The 21,786-nt window shown below is 36.9% G+C and overlaps 2 protein-coding genes across 2 annotated transcripts in view; one reads left to right on the forward strand and one right to left on the reverse strand.

The window, feature by feature from the left end:
- Positions 1 to 21,786, reverse strand: part of fbl (pantothenate kinase 3 fbl) — a 164,572-nt gene that overhangs the window by 89,426 nt on the left and 53,360 nt on the right. The window lies entirely within an intron of this gene.
- The window catches only part of LOC145690601 (charged multivesicular body protein 7), a 115,330-nt gene that overhangs the window by 16,155 nt on the left and 77,389 nt on the right, over positions 1 to 21,786 (forward strand). The window contains exon 3 of the mRNA XM_081765659.1: positions 3,795 to 4,166. Coding sequence (XP_081621785.1) covers positions 3,795 to 4,166 — 372 coding nt within the window. The remainder of the gene's footprint in view (positions 1 to 3,794; positions 4,167 to 21,786) is intronic.

Below are 21,786 nucleotides of genomic sequence, written 5' to 3' on the forward strand. Positions count from 1 at the left end.
ATAGTTTCATCCAGACAGTAGAAATATCCCTTGTTCTTCTTCATGTCACAAATGCCAAAATTTTAAACGTATAAATTTTTCTTGTAGTACGCATAACTGACTGTCAATATTGGGAATGGAAGAGCCTTCTAAAGATCGATGGATATCACATACGTTTCGGGATTTGTAGCAGAAACATCACGCTTCATGCATTCACGAGCTCTCTTAGCCTTCCTTAGATGTACTTCATGGTTTGTGTCCAGTGCAGATTTTTCTTCCACCGTGAGAGTTGGATCCATTTTCTTGATTTTGTACATGTCACAAAGCTTGCACGTATCTTTTCGCGGTTGCTGGAAGTGTAAGTTGAATTGAGTATTAAAAAGTGTGCCAATAATAACTTTCCTTCACAGCCTCCGTATGCTCCTTAGCGCATGCTTCCTGATACAATTCCGACATCCCGTGCTCGTGGGTTTTCTCGGGGTTCTCCCGTTTCCTTCCACTTTCTTCATTCCACCATTTCACTAATCTCTCATCATCACCGTCTCCTTTAGCCTAACCGGCATAACCGTGGGATGTAAAACTTAGATTTCATTTTTTTTTCAATTCGTACATCTTCCGAGTGTTCAGAAGAGGACTCAAGTATTTCCTGTTTGTGTTATCACGTCGAGTGTAGTGAGATTCAAAAAAAGGAAAACTGTTTATACGCTGTTTAATAAAACTTATTTTATCTGGATCCATCTTTCGTGGATTAGGCTTGTGTCCTCACAGATCCTCATCGGAAACTTTGCATTTTCTGTATTTCTTCAAAGCTCGGGGCAATCTGCCGTCACTTACTGCAAATGTGTGAAGAAAATATTGTTTGCATTTTTTCACAGTCTTTGAGCCCACATTTACAGAAAATTTGTTAACAACCGTATTAGGAGGTCAGCTACCATTACCTACGCGATGTCTAGTAATAGATACAGCCTAAACGAGCCCACAAAGATGTGCATTTTGCTGTCCGAAGTCACCCATTTGCCAAAACGTTTCGAAAAATGTATTTCGATCATCTTCTGCGAACATCCCTTACTGCACAAGCAGTCTACATTTCGAAATACCTTCGGCATTATGAGTTTACCAGAACGGTCTTTGTATGCTGCACCACTGTTTTTTGCGACCTGCTATTGATAGCCTTGACCATGACAACGCATCAACCTCATCCATACTTCACACTACTAGAAGTACACACATCAACACAGTCACAATGTTCGCACACGACATCACACTCGAAACAGAAATAACAACAAAGAGATTGCAGCAGCGGGACAAGCATTAGACGGGAGAACTGGGACTTACGTCATTTGAACGCCAAGCCGCTCAGCTGCTTCGTTTGGCCGACAAACAACTAGCGGCATTTGTGAGCGGAATAATGAACTAGGACTCACACCGCTTGGCTGATAAGTGTAGTTGCCTGCCTAGATATGATATGTGGTGTTAATCAATTTTTCAATTTTTGTGACTTACAGCACTTGGCAACCAACCCACCTATATGTTACCGCTTGTCGTTTTGGATAGCACTTTATTATCAATTATAAATTGAATTGATAATCGTGTTTGAAATCATATTAGTCTATTAATGTGTACTTGTTTTCGTTGGTTTCATTTATCAGTGCCATAAGAAGTTACGGAGGCTACATTATTATTTTACATTCATAGTTCATAAGTGGTAGCACAAAGTTCTTTTACATTCATAGATAATTAGGAAGAATCTAAATTAGTATAATGAAATTATTGTATTATACGAATGAAGTAATTTCGTCGCTTCCTCTCTCAACATAAGTGCAAGATTCCAAACAATGCGTTTCATTTTATTTTCATGCAAAATCGTTTGTTTACCCTTCTGGCCTTTGATCCATTTGCTCTTTAAAGTTAGTTCTTTCAGAAAGAATTAACGCTCGTGTCATTAGTAAAAAGTGCCACGCTTCCGATAAATTACAAATTGCTCCTTTTGTGCAATTTGAATATTGTGAATCCAGTGAAACTGTTTTAAAAACATGTCTTTGTTTGGGGTCATGAGAAAATCTTCGTCGCGATCTTTCAAATACCACTTATGCAAATGCTCACGCGAGTGCTCACTCTTGGATACATTTCTAATTGATTCTTCCATACTAATTTGAGGACGCTCAATCCAATGGAACGCACCCATGAGATCCCTAGAAAAATGATTTCAGTGGAATATAAATGTCTTTGAGATAGTTTTTATAATGACCCCATGGACGGATGTGCTTTGAAGTACTCGTAGTTTCACTGGATTCACCATCCTCAAATTAGTGTAAAAAACTTGAAGTGATATTTTACGTGACCACATGGACGGATATGTCTAACTATCTTTCCATTGGATTCAGCATCCTCAAGTGTAATTTTCTCTTTCATTATATTTATAAGTCAATGCAAAACATAATTATTGTAAGTTTTTATTGCAGTTTGAAACCGCAAAACAGATAACACCGAAAATACTGACGGAAATACGTTCTGCGTGACACATCCATTCCAACGTGTTACATGACATGAAAGGCTACATATGGGTCTAGTTGGCTAATGTATGGTTATTATTCCGTTATTTCTGTCTTTCTGGATTTGTGTTCTCTACCTCTTAATTCAGATCTCTCCCCAATCGCCTTATGATGCTGGGTCAATAGTAAATATTCTCTGCCAACATGGGAGAATTAACCCGTCCGTTTGACTGCATGAAAACTCGGATTAATTTCCTAATACTTGAAATTTCAGTGTATTCAGTGAAATCTTTTTTTTATATACTATCTTTTCCTCTATATTTGTCTTCGTTTGTTCGAGGGGGGCGTGCTGGCTCAGTAGTAGAGCGTTCACCTCCGGTACTAGGGGTTTCTGGTTCGATCCCAGCTCGCGCCGTGTAAACATTGTGGTGGACAAACACCGTGCTCGTGGGTTTTCTCGGGGTTCTCCCACTTTCTTCATTCCACCATTTTACTCATCTCTTATCACCGTCTCCTTTAGCCTAACCGGCATAATCGTGGGACGTAAAACTTAAAGATTTCATTTCATTTTTTTTCGTTTGTTCGATCATAAATGCTTTCATTTTTATGTCGACTAAAATCATGCTTTCATTTTTATGTCGACTGAAATCATACTCTGTGCTTCTTCATACTCTCAGCTCAAACATCAGCTTACACTATTCAATGATAACTTCGTATAATCTCATGATAAGCACATCACATGATGAGTTGTTGTTCATTCATAGAAGAAATACCTATCCATCTGGGGCAATAACTCACAAACAACACGCATACTTCATTGCTCTTAATTACAGTGATCTTGTTTCAGAGTGTACAAGGAAAAAACTATAATTAAATGTTCAGGTGTGATTTGTAAACACCAAATACAGTATTGTAAGTTATACCAACGCTGTATTGTATAATATTGTGTTTGTTCATTTCTTGAAAAGGTAATCGCCTTATACTCGAAGTAAGAACTAACGCCGTATTGAGCCGATCCTTTATTATAAGGCTGTTCTGTTCTGTGTATCAGAGGCAGATCTTGAAGTTAAAAACTGAAGGGGGGTGGGACCACAACTCAGACTATAATAGATATATCATGAATTTACTATTAACTTTCAAAAATATTTAAATAATAGTTTCACTTATTTTTGTCACCCAAAAAACTGAGGAGGGAGGGGGGCTAGCCACCTCACGGCCCCGGGCTAGATCCGCGTCTGATGTGTATCATAACCTATAAACTTAGTTAAAGGATTTCTCTAGTTACTAGTCTCGTAACAATAATTCATTGTTTTATTTTTACAGGAATTATCGGAATTCGTGTTGTCCGTAGCTGAAAAGCAGGTAGTACATGATGTGACGGATCGTGTATTAGAGCTCCAGCAGCTCTATGATTTATGTAAGTCTAAGTTAAGATCTCCGGAAGATCTTCGAATAGTGCTTTTAAGTCTTCAGAAGCAAGGGCGCATTGCAGTGAAGGATTTTGGACCATGGACCATTATCAAACTACCAACAAAAGGTTCAAGAGCAGTGCCTGTTACAGATGTAGAGTATGGAATTTTCCGATTGAAACTTAACGAACAGAAACTTGAAAATCATTTACAACAGCTAGAGTATGAGAAAGCTCGTGCACTGGAAGAAGCACGGAATCATATCAGGAATAAGTCCAGAAACATGGTAAGTAAATTCTTACATTAAACCATTCAAATTTAGAAGTGTATTGAAAGTGTGTTTACTAATCATGTGTGAGGAAGGGAGAGCGTGTTACATATTTAGCAATAACAGTGGATGATTATTTGTTGCCAATCCCTTATATATAGCAAAAGAGAACTCACCCATGCATCCGTTAAATCAAATGTTTGTGTACTGTTTCAAAGACTCTTGTCTCCTTCCTCAGTGCCGTAAAATCTTTCCTACGGCACCGAGGAAGAAGACAAAGTCTTTGAAACAGTAGGAAAACTATTTGTTTAATAGATGCATAGGTAAGTGTTTCGTTCGTTTCCAAATATGCATGCCTCCAAATATGTTTTCAATCTAAAGGGAAGGAATTTTTTAAATCGGACGAGCCGTTCGGGCTGTATACTCTTTATGCGTCCAATGTTAAATGAAAATGCAACGTTGCCATTTACCTGGACCCACAACATAATGTGAATGGGGCCATGTTTGAAATGGGGGTTGGCCATTGACACGTTAGCGTAAAAGACAATAACTTCATTCACTTATGTTGTGGGTCCAGGTAAATGGCAACGTTGCATTTTCATTTAACATTGGACACATAAAGAGAATACAACCCAAACAGCTCGTCCGATTTAAAAAATTCCTTCACTTAAGATTGGAAAGATCAAATTTGGAGACGGATTTCCTTCTTACATTTTGTTGTAACTCTGAAAACAGTTTCCGTGCATCTATTAAATCAGGGCACAAAATTTCCGGTCGCCATTGGCAACTAGAAATTTAGAGCTGGCGAACAGTGTTCACGAGGAATAGTTTCTGCCTAAACTCACAAGGCTGTACAGTTTCTGTTTCGCACGAAAATAATTGTCACTGAGTGAAAGAAAACACGGAATGTGAAATGTTGACAACGGACATGGAAAGTAAAGTCTTCAACAACGTGTAACAGTGTTCACAACGTTGTAACTTGCCCCTTCTTTCCCATCTTCAGTCGAAATTATTTGCCTTCTGGCGGGTCAACGCGAGAGATCGTTTCCCCCGCTGTTTGAAGGTAGAACAGCTGGGGGTACAGCCCAGTGCCTAGAATAGATCAATCAATTACGTTACGATGTCAGTGCAGTGATAAATAAATAAATATTTATCTGACAATTTCCATCAATAGCCCTTCACTTAAGGACTTTGGTTCATAAATTACAATAGACAACTGGTATTTCAGTGCAGAGAGAGAGGGCATTACACAAACGTGAAGTCTTAAGGTAAGATATTTTTTAACATGTATATGAATTGTCCAATTCGAAATTGATTGTCTAGTTTTGAAATTCTATGCCCTGATGCAATCCCTTCCTTTGTCAAACCAAAAGCGGGGGAGGAGTGGGACCTCACATAATTTGTACGTGAGAGATACTGGCGACCATCATTTTGGGACTAACGAGTACGTCTGAGTTTGAAATTTTGCGTCCTGTAATATTTGTGTACTGTTTCAAAGACTTTGTCTTCTTCCTCGGTGCCGTAGGAAAGATATTATATATATATATATATATATATATATATATATATATATATAGGGCGCTTCAAAACAACACCGACAACGTTTGGGAGGTGATTCCTGACACCAAAATAAGACGAAAAGTATAGACCAACCTGAGTGTACAAATGCTTCCTTTCGGAGTTATAGGCTGCCGAAAACATGAAAAAAATGAACTTTAAAATCCATAGCTCCAAAACTATGGGACCTACCGTAGTCGGGTCAAGACTTTACTTAGGAACTAATATGTGCTCTATCCAAAAATGCATGTTTCAGAATCCTAAGGTACTCACGCAACAATTTTTGTACAGGGAATTTGGTTACGGGCATATAATCTGAAGTACTCACTAACTACCTCTATAAAAATTGTCGCGGAAGTACTGCAGGATTCTGAAACATGTATTTTTGGATAAAGCACATATTAGTTCCTAAGTGAAGTCTTGACTCGACTACGGTAGGCCCCATAGTTTTGGAGCTATGAGCCTTTAATTTTATATATTTTTTTTAATTTAATTTAATTTTATTTTATTTTATTTATTATTATTATTATTATTATTATTATTATTATTATTATTATTATTATTATTATTATTATTATTATTGTTGTTGTTTTCGGCAGCCTATAACTCCGAAGAGAAGCATTTGTGCACCCAGGTTGGTCTATACTTTTCGTCTTATTTTGGTGTCAGGAATCACCTCCCAAACGTTGTCGGTGTTGTTTTGAAACAGCCTGTATATAAATTAAGTTTGCATCAATATTTATTACGTATTTGAAATCTACGTTAAGGCAAAACCTACAAGACCACTTGGCAGTCAGTGTTGCGAACTAAGACTGCTACACCATCACAGATATCTCAGTCAGATACGTTATGAGTAGTTGTGCAAATAATAGTGAAAATAAAGGCTATAACGACAAACCACCTCCTGATCCTTAACAATATTATTATCTTGTTTGAGCCACACAATGAGTAAACTGAATTGACATAATGCAAAATGTCGTTTATTGTTTACCTTCCCTTTATAAGCGTTATGATTCTTACAAGGTAGTTAACATTATGTTTAACCTTACTTCGGTTACCATAGTAATATATAAATATGTCGTCTTGGTGATAACAACAACACATTCATTTAATACATTGATTTATATTATATATTTTCTTTTCTTCTTCTTCTTCTTCTTAACCTAGCTGGCTAGTGCATATTTTATAGACAGAATCAGACATTTTGCCCAAAGAATACAATTAAAAATACATTTTGTTGTAAGGCAGGAAAACTAGCATATAAAAAAGCATAGTGTTCGTAGTGTTCAAATATCATGATAAATGATTATGTATGACTAGGAGAAAATTTGAGGGCACAGTGGTTCAATGGTAGAGAGCTCACCTCTGGTGCGAGGGTTTCTGGTTTGATTCCAAGTCATCTATATTTGTGGTGGATAACATCATATCCATAGATTTTCTCGGGGTTCTTCGTTTCCTCCCATATCATCTTTCCACCTATTATATGATGATAATTCACTTTTATTAATCGTCTTTCTCTTTTGGCCTAAAGGACATAACTGTGGAACACAAAACTACAAATTTTATTTCATTTTCATTTTAAGAGAAAAGCTATAAAAGCTTAAGAGATCTGACTGTTTTTAAAGATTTGTGTCTCGGGAAAGTACTTACTGAAGTATCACATTTTACTATGGAAAAATTTCTTGTAAGGAAGAAACATACTATTGTTTACAGATATCATGGACAATGACAAAGAGAGAGAGTGGGATTATAATCGAAGAATACCAGAAGGGCAGGAAATGATCGATTATGAAAAGAAATAATCAGGAATATATCTAGCTCAAAGGGATTACAAGAAAGAATTAAAGAAGGAATTGTTATTTTCGTTGATACTAGTATCATGCCATATGGGGGGCGAGCGGAGCGACGGCCCCGGGCGCCGAAATAAGGGGGCGAAAAATTCGGGAGGATATATATATGTATATAACACTGTTCTACACTGAAAATGTTATGGAAATGAGACTACCTAATCTTTATGAATTCGGTGCCGCTGAGTTCGAAAATGGCATTAAAATTTCAAAATTAGCTCAAGTTTCAAAGCTACAATCATGCCAAAATTTCAGCCTTTCCGTGTTTTTTTGTTGTTCAGCAGTTGGCAACATTGTAAGTTAACGCTGTACCGGTAATTGTTGTCAAACAATGAAATCGCGTGATTTGCAGATATTGTTAAAATTATTATTGTCAATGAGATTATTGATATTGCTCCCTTCGTTAGTCTGAAATGAAACCAATTCCTGTGGAAGTTTTCAAAGGTTTGTGGAGAGAAAACCGTGTTGTGGTGATGTACTAAGCCTACTTCATACGAGAACTGTGCATAGTGTACTTATAAACATGTCGCGAAAGTGTGTAAACAGTCCGGATAACTTTTGTTATATTTGTGGTGAGGTGACATTTGCAAATAGGAAATGTGCTATAACCCTCACTACAAGAAAAGCATAATTTTTGTATTTCGGATGTAAGGTAGGCGATCAGGATAAAAAGTGGACTCCACACGTGTGCTGTAGTTCATGTACATCCAACCTAAATGTTTGGATGAACAAAAAAGGACGTTTTATGCAGTTTGGTGTGCCCATGATTTGGAGGGAGCCAACAAATCATATCACTGACTATTATTTTTGTATGGTACTTTCTATTGCAAGTAATTGATATTTCAATGAAGAAGAAATCAAAGTAAGTTTATCCTAATATAACATCCGCAATTCGTCCTGTACCCCATGGCGATGGACTTTCTGTTCCTGTTCCCCCAGCAGATATTAATTCAGTTTCGCTTGATGATGACAGTGCTTTTTCATGTGAAGAAGAAGGGCAACAGGAGCCATCAACATCAAAGGATACAGACTACTTGCCCAGAAGTTCAAATTACTCCATTCATAAAACCACAGAAGGGGAGCTTAACGACATCGTCAGGGATTTGGAACTTTCAAAAAGCAAAGCTGAACTGTTGGCATCAAGGTTGCAGGAGTGGAATCTACTACATGATTCTGTGAAAGTGACATCATACCGCACCAGAAACAAAAGTTTCCAGCAGTTCTTCGAGACTGAAGGTTAATTCTCATACTGTAAAGATATTGAAGATCTGATGGGTGCACTTAATATTAAACACACTGCTAATGAGTGGCGTCTATTCATTGATTCCTCCAAGATAGTTTAAAAGCCGTACTCTTGCATAATGGAAATGTTTTACCTTCCATACCTGTGGCGTATGTTACTAGTGCAAAGGAGACTTACACGAACATGGGAAAAATTTTGGAGGGAATAGATTACAAGAAATATCAGTGGGACGCGTGTGGTGACTTTAAAGTCATTACTATGTTATTAGGACTTCAGTCTGGCTATACAAAGTTTTCGTGCTTCCTATGCGAGTGGGATAGCCGTGCGAGAGGTTCACACTATTCCAGAATGATTTGGCCCCCAAGAAAGTCATTAACACCCGGTACGAAAAATGTGATACGCAAGCCTTTGATAGAACCTGCTAAAGTCCCCCCCCCCCCTTCATATTAAGTTGAATTTGATGAAAAACTTTGTAAAGGCATTAGATAAAGAGGGTTCTGCATTCACGTATTTAGGTAACAAATTTCCAAAACTTAGTTTAGAAAAAGTAAAAGCAGATGTATATATTGGGCCACAAATTAGAGAACTTTTTAAAGATAGCAACTTTGAAGCAGTCTTAAGTGACAAGGAAATGGCAGCTTGGAGTTCATTTAAAAATGTAGCCAGTAGATTTCTTGGCAATTTCAGAGCTGAAAATTACAGAGAACTTATTCAAGATCTAATGAACACTTATGATGCAATGTGTCAATAAAAATGCACTTTTTGTTTTCACATTTGGATTTCTTCCCGGAGAACGCTTCCATCAGGACATTTCAGTGATGGATCACAGGTATAAAGGAAAATGGAGTGCAGCAATGTTAAGTGATTTTTGTTGGATGATAAAAAGGGATACTAATACAGGAGACGAAACAGACTACAGGAGAGATACTAATACGAAACAGAATACAGGAGACAGGCAAATAAGAGACGCTATTAAGATGGAGATTTATATTAATATGTATTGTATACATAGGTAATTATTCAGGTCTTGATATGTCATAAATAAAAGAGGTAACTTTTGATTGTAAATGTCATTTTCGTGTATTACAACCCAAAAACAATAAAGAAAATGTATTCATTAACCCATAACATTAAATCATGAAAATTTTTTAGAACAGAGGGGGACTGGACCCCCTTAGATGCTTCAGGTTATGGGCGTGTGTTTCGGTTATACTTCGACACCAATGGTGAGGTAATATACATAGAATGCAACGTTGCCAGACCTTCCGAGGTGTTGCCTCATGAATGAGAACGTGAGAAGCTTGTATATCACTCCCCCCCCCCCACCGTTACGCCGAAACGAGAATTTTAATTATCATTTTCGGATTCAGCACCTCAAAATTAGTTGAGAACAGGTGTTTTCATTTCTATAACAGAAAATAAAGTTAAAATTTGTAGAACAATGTAATGGAAGGAAAAAGTAATAAAAAGTGCTCAAATTCAAGGAAAAGCAGAGTTTATTTTTGAAAATTTTCTTTCGTATCGCGCGAACCATGGTGGCGCTTCGCGACTGGTCTGTCTTCACTGATATGTACGGGAGGGCGCCGTCGTATACTCTCGCCCAGGCGCTGATTTTCCACGGCACGGCACCGGTTGATGCACATGAAATGCCTATTAGGGATCCAATTTTCATTTGTTCATTAACTGTATCGTGATACTAGAAATATGAATGTTATTATGAAATGATGATTAAATGATATACGATGATGATGATATAAAATTCTACGATTATGAACCAATGTAGAATTATGCTATAGGTATTATTATGCTGTTTGACCACGAATGGGGACCGGGGAGGGGGGGGGCGATCGGGGCGATTGCCCCCTAGAATAGGAAAACTTTCTTATTTTATATATATAAATAAAACCCATCCCAGAGTTTGGAGCTCTTAAAAGTAGCTCTAAGTAGCAATATTACAACCCCCCCCCCCCCAGAAGTCCGTCCTGGATCTGCTCCTAATGGGGACTCATATAACATTTGAATAAGATTTTTGCGTGCGTTGTCGTTCTACTGGAATTCATATAGTTAAGTAATAATTCAGTCTTACGTGCGTGGATGTATGCTCTTGCATTTCCTTGATGTTACATATATGACAATAATGCTATGCTTGGAAAATAGTAAACCAAAAGAACATCTTACGGGATTAATACTTCTATAATCGTGATAACTGGTAATATTTATAATTCTTGATGTTTGGATACGTCCTTCTCTCCGTTCTATGGGTCTTCACCCGTTAAACTCAGCTCTTGCTTCTGAAGTCCGATGGCTGTCCTATTAATCCTTGAGAGATTACGAAATATAACTTCCCCATGCACCATTTCTGACATGTGAAAGCTTGCAGATTGTTGTTGGCACTGTTAAAGCGGAGCGCTATTGAGAACAAGTTCAACATGAAGAGTTACACGGCTCTATGTGCCTTACGATTTTAAACTGGTAACGAATACTTGTGAAGCGAGAAAAAAAGTACGTCGATTCAGGAGGGATATGGTAAAGGAGCGGGCTCTCCAACGGTGGTTTAATTAATTTAAGAATGGCGATGAATCTCTTCTAAGATCTATTTTACAAAACAACTCGCCTTTGTAATACTAATATAAAACTTTCAAAAATTAAATATTTCCCAATTGTATATACCTTAAAATAATGATAGTGTACAGGTATCAGCATCAGTATTTAGAAATGACTTCTACGTAATTCTATCTTACAGTACTTTACAATTTGTATAAGATATATATATTGCAAGACTAGTAGTAAGCCGCAGGACGCACCATGTACGAGAACCCACAAGTAATAGACTACAGGGTGATAATAAAGGCCGATAATGGCTACATTTTGTCATTGGGAGAAGCACTCAATTACAGTGAAAAACTATCCATAGGTTCACGTTAGTTTACTGAGACTCAACAAGCGATACGAGCAGCTAGCTGTTATTTCTTTTTTGTCTTCTGAGGAGAATGGTCCAGTTCTGGATAGAGTTCTAGCATGTGGTGAGAAGTGGCATCTTTACGATACCTGATCGCGATGTCATCATTGGGTGATATCACTTGAACGCACTTTCATACAGCCAAAACTACAGCTACAGAAGTTTCTTTTCTCTGTTTGGTGTGCTGCTTGGTGTATGGTGCATCACGAATTGCTGCTGAGTGTCAAGATGATCAATGCAGCTGTGCACTGGCAGCAGTTAGAGCGTGTATGTGGAAAATTAAAAGTCCTGGGTCAGTGCTTGCGAATTTCATAATGTGGTTCTGTTTCAAACCAAATGCAGAGCTAATGGTTGGTTAGTTCATTGTGGGCATATTGAGGCTGTGTGAGATGTGGATCTACAACACATGAGTTCCTATCGAGAATCAACCCTGCATTGTTTCCTGCACCTTGCAAAGCCGTTGATAAGGTCAGAGATGGCATTATTCGTCTTGGTGGGAAACGCTTATGCACTGTCGAATTATTTGTTGCATCCGTTAAATCACTATCTGCGAGAACCCATACACTGAGTAATCCCTTTGGTTCAAGCTCCGCTGAGTTTTTATGTTTTCTCTAATGTTGGATTGCTTCAGATGGGAACTGTTTCTGATTTTCTAACTCGACTTTATGTTATCAACTTTCTCTTTGTTCGGCCAAAATCCGACAGCTTTTTTGATACCTAATAAATAAAAGTTATGTAAGGATGGCCACCGTTGATATAAAGCATAGCTCCGGGTAACAAGTTTCCCAGAATCAGTGAAAAGCATAAAGTCTATATTGTAACTCATATTACTGCATTAGCAGCATCCCTTTTAATTCGTAACTGAGCATATTACTTACAGATATGGACTGAATATTTATTGTTTTCGTTAAAATCTAAATAATATTCGGTAGTTGGAAAATTCCGATGCACCTTGTGGTGGTTAATTCAGCGTGTCAAGTTTTCGCGCTTGTTAAAAATAGTTTTCAATTTTTTTTTTTTTTTTCATTCTTCCCGTTATGCTTATCTCTGACCTTTTTCTACTCAAGGAATGTTGGAGTTTGCCAGATTCAAGAATATATTGAGAGGTTGTAAGATTTAAAATGTCACTGAGCACTTGAAATATGAAGAAAGAAGCGAAAACCAACTCTCTTGGGGCTAAGTAATTATCAGTTCTTGCCTCTGATGACGAAAATCCGGATTCGAATCTTGTAAGGTGTACATGTGCTTCGGACCTCACGTTAAACTGAGTTCAGCGGCTCATATAGCCGTCCTCCCCGTTTGTCTAGTTGCTAGCACACAGGCGTTTGAGCTCGTTTACCGGTGAGAGAGCCTTAAAATTTGAACGCATTACGTTGGTTTGAATTCCACCTTAAAATGTAAGTTCAGATCTCATATGGCCTTGGCTCTGAAAAGTGACACCTAACTCCTACCCAACCGACCCGGAGTTCAGTTCCAAATCGTTGACAATGATAAGTAGAAAACTAGTGTAAAAATATGCTTAAAATATTTTCACTGTTAACAGAATAACTAATACGCAAGCAAAATCTGATCATTAAAATGTTGTGATGCAAAGAAAATAATGTGTGGAACTTTGTCGATCAAATATACTGTACTTTCGTGCACCGTCATGGCTAAGTGACTAACGCACATACTTTGTCTTTGTGAGGTCTCGGGTTCGATTCCCATTAAAAATACCTTAGATAGAAACCTATATATGATTTGAATCCTACTGTAATATATGGCCGTCTCGTAGCAAACTGACAACCAGCATTGAACTCACAATTAACCAGTCGATGTACTTTTACAGTCGTATGGATAGGGAAAGTGCTTGATTACATTTTTCTTTTCCCTATGATTCCACTTTCAAGGTCTAAGGGAAGTTACGTGGATGAGAAATGGTCCCGGATTCCATTCATAAGGGATGGGATACACGCCGGGTTGCCACTTGCTCTGGTTACGGGGCTGTAGACATTTTCAGAAAGTAGTAACGCAAAAGTGAAAGAGAAACCGTATTTTGGGTCCACTATTTGGAATCTTTGAATGAATAAATAATAATAATAATAATAACCTCACGAAAATGAACTTGAAATTACATGCTTGAGACTTTTTAACGAATAGCATTTGCTTTCAAGGTGTAAAGAAAAACGGTTTGCTTTTGCAATAAATTTTCTAAAAAAAGAAACTGCAGAAACTAGGGATGTTACTTCTTTGAAGCAACATTTCGTACACTTGTATTTGACAACTTTTCCCCGGCAAATTTGAGTTCATTCATTGTGAAACAAGGGGAGTATTTCCATCTGGCTACAATGACAAGTTATCAAGGAAGGCAGCCCAACATCATACTAGATGATTACTAGTTTCTGTGCTGGGAAACCTCCAATTACACTATGAACGGAAGTGAAAGAAATAAAAGCATTAGGAAGTGAGAAAGATTTACCGATGTTTAATAGTATCTTTTGGTTATGGTCATAGCATACTATTAGACGTAACCATCACAATCTTTTTAATTGACTATTAAAATACATTTTTTGAATTACCGTATATTGATTAAAAGCGTGAGAAGAAATACAAAAATTATGTTTGGATTCGCCTCTGCTGCCAAAGGTTCCTGATTCGACCCCAGATCAAGTGAATTTATGGTGGACAACATTGTGTTTGTGTGTTTTCTCAGGTATTTTCGCTCCTCCCAATTGCTTCTATCAATTATTTAATTATTCACTTTAGTTAATTATGAGCCTCCTTTAGCCTAAAGAGCGTAAAACTAAAAAAAAAAAAAAAAAAAAAAAAAAAAAAAATCATTTCATTTCATTTTCGAATATTACTAAACGGTTCCAGCACAAAATGTCGACATTATTCAAATCCTACAGATACGATATTTTTATTATAGGTTACATGATATTCCTTCTATATGGTCCAACCTCCATACTAATTGATTCAGGTTCAAGATTTTTTTTTTCTAATTTAGTAAAGCACTTTTCTATCTACGTATTTTTATTTGTGTATTTTGAATTTTTTAAAAAATATACATTTAGATCTATGATATTCAAATTGTGGGGTGGATTGATCATTCAATCATAAGGATAATTAACATTTTCCTTTTACCATCAATAGCTTCCTTTGGTTCAACAATCATGAAAGCAAGAAAGTAGCTATCTTTCAAATCCTTGAAGAGAGAGAGAGAGAGAGAGAGAGAGAGAAACTTATGAGACTCACTTTTGTTATTTCTCTTTCTCTCTCTCTCTCTGTGTTTTTCTTTCTTTCTTTCTTTTCGATTTTCAAGATGATTTGTTCAGTTCACGTGCAATTACTGAAGTAATCGAATGTGACTAATAGCTGTTTGTGAATGTTGGTATGTAAAAGCATTACGTTGATAAAAATCTTCAATATTAATTATGGTCGCATTGTTTGTTCGTGAATGTCCTAGTATTCGCCAACACAGCCACTAGATCCTCGTGCAATAATCAAGCTTGTGACCGTTAGTAGTTTTCCTTTCTGTCACAGGTGTTTTAGTTTGGCTCTTGTAGTAGTTATTTATTGAGCGCACAAAATTGTATATTGCATATACTAGTTGAGAACTACGGGTTTTATGACGCGTATTACAATAGCAGCTTTTTTTTTTTTTTTTTTTTTTTTTTTTTTTTTTTTTTTTATCAGATTACATCTCGTATGTCTTATTCCTGGATTTCCACAAATACACACAACAACAATCGTATATAAATGTATTTTTATTGCGTATATATTTATGTATAATATGAGGACGTGGGTGTATGTTTCTGTACCTTATTGTACCTTTTGATCGAAATACTCACAGAAAGTCTTTAGTGGTGGAGTAGTAGTTATATTCAAGGTTACCTTTTACATCATCATTATTATTATTACTATTATTATTGATTTCTTTGTAGGTGGTACTCTTAGGTCATATGCGTATACAAAGATGAGTAAAGTTATCTAGAGTTAGGCTTACCAACGAATATGTAACAAACCAATACTGGAACTCTCTTATTCTTCTGTAAGCGTGTAAAATAGCTACACTGTTTCTACATTGTTTAAATCTCCGAAAAAATTGAATGAAAGAATTATTTTGTGTATTCTGCATAAATCTTACACCATCTAATATTCAGATATAATATTTATTTATTAATGTAGTTCTAGCAGGCACGTAGACAACGGGGGGGGGGGGGAGTCCTGACCTTTCGAAACCGAAATGAAAAAATTAAGGAAGGATGAAACAAAAAGAATCGGCACTAAAAATAAAAATGATTTTTCGTCATCGCTTCTCTGTAGTATCAAACATGTTTCAGAAACAAGCCCCATAAGTAATACAGGGAAAGGATGTTTCATGGGAAACTAGTAACATGTATCACTAGAATAGCTGAACGTGCCATTGAAGGAACTCTATTGGATAGGAACATGAATCACTACTGTTACAAATTCAAGAAGTAGATTTCATAGCAGCCGAAATGAGATATCACAGCTTGTAGCAGATCAAGCTGAAATTGTTCATGGAAGAAACATACCTAAAGATAAATTCGTTGAAAGCGCACTCTAAACAGGTATGTCAGTAAGTGTTTTGGTTGCTGAAGCAGCTTTACTACGAGCTTTTATTAATCACTATCGACAAACATCAGATCTTTCGTGGCTGCCCACGGCAAAATTCTACATTCCAAGAGCTTAGACTTACCTCATCTCCATTTTTAGTTTATATCTATTCTTTTAGCTCCAAGTAATACAGGCCCAAGTCTTCGGAAAATCTGTGTCGCCTGATTCAGGTGTACCATGGTTGATTTCGAAACAGATTCTCCTACGTATAACAGTCAGATATCTAACAAGCAGTACAAAACTAACTCGGCAAAAACGTACGGGCCACTCATCTTCATATTCACAAATATTTGAATTTGCAGCAGCAATGTATGATTGTGTTGTCGAAAGCGATTATGATCTCCAGCCATCAGTCTTAAAAGATTCCTGTGTGTTCTCTCCTTTGGATGGGATAATTTCCGAGGTGCGTATCACTTCCAGTTAAAAGGCTAAATATAAACTGCATGAGAGATGTATAGCTGAGCTCTTGGAATGTAGCATTCCCGCCGTGGGAAGTCACGAAGGAACTGACACCCGTTGGTGATGATTAAAAACAGCTCGCAGATAAATTCAATAATCAAAACATTTACTGACATACTTGCACAGAGTGCGCCTTCATTGAATTTATCTTTAGGTATGTTTCTTCCATGAACAGTTTCAGCTTGACGATCTGCTACAAGTTATGGCACCTCATTTCGGCTGCTATGAAATCCACTTCTTGAACCTGTAACAGTAGTGATTCATCTTCCTATCCAATAGAGAGCTCCTTTAATGGCACGTTCAGCTATTCTAGTGACGTATGTCACTAGAGTTTCCCATGAAATATTCTTTCCCTATTTTCGTGATCCCCATTAGCTCTATTTTTATCAAAATACGCACTGCTCTTCGTTAAACAGGATGTTTGCTACATAGTGTCGAATAGCAGTACGCTCCAAATATGATCACTTAACCACTAAGAGTGCACAATTTTCCCCCACACATGATTCACCAGACTTACTTAGCAATCGTGGTAATTGAGTGAAACTTTGGTAGTCCCAACGATAGACCGTGTTTGTTTGTGTCGTATTCCGTAGAAATTTGGATGCAGATTGATGTTAATCGGTGCAGTTTTGCAGTATCACTCTCTTGCCGCACTTCTTTGACCTGAAAGTTTTTATAGATTTTTTCGGTGAAATTTGTTCTCATGTCAATTTCGTTTTATACGTAGTGTGTTACACAGAATTTTCGATTTTTCACAACAGCAATCCCTTTTCTTGTTGCAATTGTCGTCTGTCTGACTGGCTTCTTTTTGTTTTCCATTCTTCTTCAGAATAACTGAGAACACACGGACTTCAGGGCGAATGTGCTATTATTATCAACTTACAGACAGACAAGATCACCAAGAATGTATCAAATTGTTTAATGTTGCAACAATTAAAAGACTACATATTACATACTATATTAAGTGCGATTATCTATGTGCACATGTAATAAGAATACATGCCCTACTAAATAACTTCGAGAGTTTTTTTTTTTTTTTTTTTGATAACTTTACGTACTAGCAGATATGTTTGGAAGTTTGTATTCATTGTAGAATACCAGAACAACAAGTATTTTCCAAAGAACATAACCGCACAACAGTAAAATTATTACTTTGAAATATTTTCTATTATACCATGGACCAGCACACCCTAAAACCTTCCTGGGGGATTTCTTGGTACTGGGAATCTGTCATAATATATGAGAAAATCAACTAGAATAAATTTGTATTACTTTAAATTTGTATAAATTTGTATGTGTATTCTATAGAAAAATAAAACGGCACTCTGACACAAAGTCATACTCGCACATACGAAAAAAAAAAAAAAAAAGAATTTGACAGCTGACAAATTTTGTTTTGCCAATAATTCGGGAACAAATGAATTAATTTGGATCTTTTTGTTGTATCCTTAGAATAGTTATAATTTGATAACTTGCCAAATTCGGGCTTCTAATAGATTAATTTATTGTTGAGTTATTAGGAAAAGAAATTTTGTCAACTTAAGAATACTTTCTTTCGTGACTGTACAAATGAGAATCAATATTATGAACACTGTGAAGATTATAAAATACATATTTCCTGTGCTGCTATTTGATGGATCAAGACGAAAGTTTCAATTTAAGTTGACCATAAAACAGAACACACAAATACATTTTATTATTCACGTAGTTTGTAGTGTTGCCACGTAATAACTGTACATTGACACAAAGTCATACTCGTACTTCCATGAAAATCAATTATTATGAACCCTGTGAAGACTATAAAATACATATTTTCTGTGCTGCTATTTGGAGGATCAAGACGAAAGTTTCAGTTTAAGTTGACCATAAAACAGAACACATAAATGCATTTTATTATTCACCTAGTTTACAGTGTTGACATGTAATAACTAAAGGAATCGCAAGAAGGGACTTTCTAGGGAATTTTTCTTGGATATCCTTCAATTATTTTTCCTTTGTAGACAGAAGTGTCCGATTCCGAGGTATAACTTGTTCCAGTGTTGCACTAACGGTCTGATCTACAGTCATTTAAAGAGATCCCATCGATGTCTTTAAATATACACGGTTGCTAAAGGGTTAAGGGCCCCCCAGAACCCAAGTGTTCCACTTATGTGTTGACCAACAACTATTTTTTTTGATTTTAAGGACCCTAAGGAACATTTCTAATATAATGGCCAAAGTCCCCTGTGTGTGGGGGGGGGGAGTTATCACCCCCTTGGTCTAACAAGTCCGATATTTGTGGAGTTTTGTCTGTTATAGAAGAATGAGGAGTGTGTGGTAATTGTAATACATGTAGTTGGCAACTATATAGAGTTTCAGTTACTCGCCACCTACGGCGCTAATTTTGTAGGTAAACACAAATAGCAACTGGTTTGGAAAATTGGCCTCGCGAAGAAGTCCACCCAGTTATTCGATTTCTGGGGCGAAACAGGCAATCTTGGCTGAAATTCGCCGGCTGCTGGTATAGGTTTACGGAGAGACTTTAATATCTCGTAAGCATGTCGCTGAAGGGTGTCGAAGGTTTGCGGCTGGTAGAGAAAACGTCGCCGACGAGGAGCGCAGTGGCCGACCCAGCATGGCATCAACAGATTTGAACACAACTGGCATGGAGGAGCTGATTCAGTGACATGATTCCAAGCGACTTTCACTTGTTCCCGCACTTGAAGGAGCACCTAGGACGCTGTCGCTTCGCTTCAGACGAGGAAGTGAAACACTTCGTGACAACGTGGCTGAACACGCAAGGACAAGATTTTTACCAGGGTGGAATCTTCACTCATCCGACGATGCGACATGTGCTTCAACCGATATGGAGACTATGTCGAAAAACAACCTAATGTATGTACTATCTGTTGGTGGTATTGTTTATATGAAATAATATGCACACGTTTCACTGCAGGCTTTGTAACCTTACTTTCTGATTATCCCTCATGTTTGCCCTGATGATAATTGCATCGTACAAAATATTAGTGATTTTTATGAGAAAGTTGCAAGGGTGTTTCAGAATAAATGGTCCAGCCTGTATAATATTAGTGGAGGAAGTTAAATGATTTCACCGTGTCCATATGTAATTTTTATCCATTGTAGTGTACGATCAAGCCTCATAGGTACCATTAAAACATAATTATATTTTCGTTTCTTTTTTTTTTTTTTTTTTAATATGCCCATTTGGTTTTTGATTTTGTGTGCGTGCGCGTGTATATGACGCTTTCACATTTGCTGTTACGGAATTACATATATCAGGACAACATAGTGCAAAATGATGTTCTCTTGTGTATTATAAGAGTTTCTACATTTTGTAACAACAGAAAGTCGTAGAAAACTATTTACGAAAGCCGTAATAATTATGCAATAATACATTGTTCACACATACTAACCCTCCCAATGACTTCTAGAATTGTATAGTCCTTAAATATTTGGTAATTTTTTGCTCATTATCAATATATTGTCACTAGTGGCTCTGTTTCAACATGCGTATCTTGGAGCATGTCTCTTCCCGTAATACCGTTTGCGTGAATATTGCTGTGAATATATGGCAACATTTCAGAACAGAATTGTTCATTGGATCTATCTATCTATCTATCTATCTATATCTATATATATATATATATATATATATATATATATATTCATATTCATATTCTAAGGTTACACTATGAAAAATAACTTCTTTGCTTAACTTTAGTGGCATATAAGTACTTGGAATGGAATTGAACTCCAGAGGGAGAGTTCGATCTTCTTTTCCTATTAGAGATGGACCTCAGTCCCCGTCTTCGTTGGGACTGAATAGTTTTAGAAGAAAAAAAAATAACTAGTAAAGATAATGAAGCAATCACGTAAAACAGATCATGAACTTTTTGCAAAAAGAAACTACGTATCCTTTACCATAGGCAATCTGTAATGATTTGCCTCTGTACAGGTTGCATAGAAGCTAGGGAATGTCGCGCATTTTAAACTATACAATACGTTAAACGATTAGAATTAGGAATTTGGTTTCTAGGCGGGCTTTCGGCATCTTTGGTCATGTTAGCCGGTCACAAATGAGATATGACGTTCCTCGGCGATCACACTATCCGAGGAAAGGAAAGGAAGGAAGCAGTCTGGGACCTGTATGTTAGGTACCATCGCGACATTTGCTGGTGTGAATGGGGAAAACTTTACTCAGGATGGCTGGCCTAAAACAGCTTTTACACTTTTTTGACCGAGTGTGTCCACCAGGAATCGAACCCGGGACTGCTCGCATAAAAGACGACGAGAACGTTAGCGACTACACTACGCGGGGCTTCTGCAATGCGTTACCTGTAAAGAAGTAAGCAGATTGCCTCCATTAACGAACTTGGTCAAATGATCACTCCAGTTACCTACTGCAAAGAACAGAATTTTTAAAAAATCACTTCCGTTCGAGAGTTATCGTGGGAGCAACGGACCGATGGATGAATGTACTAATTGTTCAGTCTTACAAGTTCCACTGCTTCCCTTCCTTGAGTGCATTGACAGTCTAGAAGTTTTTTTTCTCGAGTTCAATTCTTGCGCTTGCGTACCTATTGTAATAAGCACAATATTAATGACGCTATTATTATTATTATTATTATTATTATTATTATTATTATTATTATTATTATTATTATTATTATTATTATTATTATTATTATTATTATTATTATGTCTTGTTCGTATAGCAGATCTGTATATTTATTCCTTTCGGAATACAATTGCAACCAAACACTCTAGTCTAAAGTTATTTCTATGTCGTTACCCTACGCCCCTCCCCGCCCTCTCCTGAAACACCATAATTTTACTTATTCACTGGATGGGGAGTAGGACGTCAGCTCAGAAAAGAATCGTCTGTGTTGTCGTGATTAATAAGAAAATTAAAGAAATATCACAAGTAATAGTAAAAATAAAACATGACAGTTT

Source organism: Thermobia domestica, chromosome 1 (assembly GCF_964235325.1).
Source record: "Thermobia domestica chromosome 1, izTheDome1.hap1.1, whole genome shotgun sequence".
In the NCBI taxonomy this organism is placed as follows: Eukaryota; Metazoa; Arthropoda; class Insecta; order Zygentoma; family Lepismatidae; genus Thermobia; species Thermobia domestica.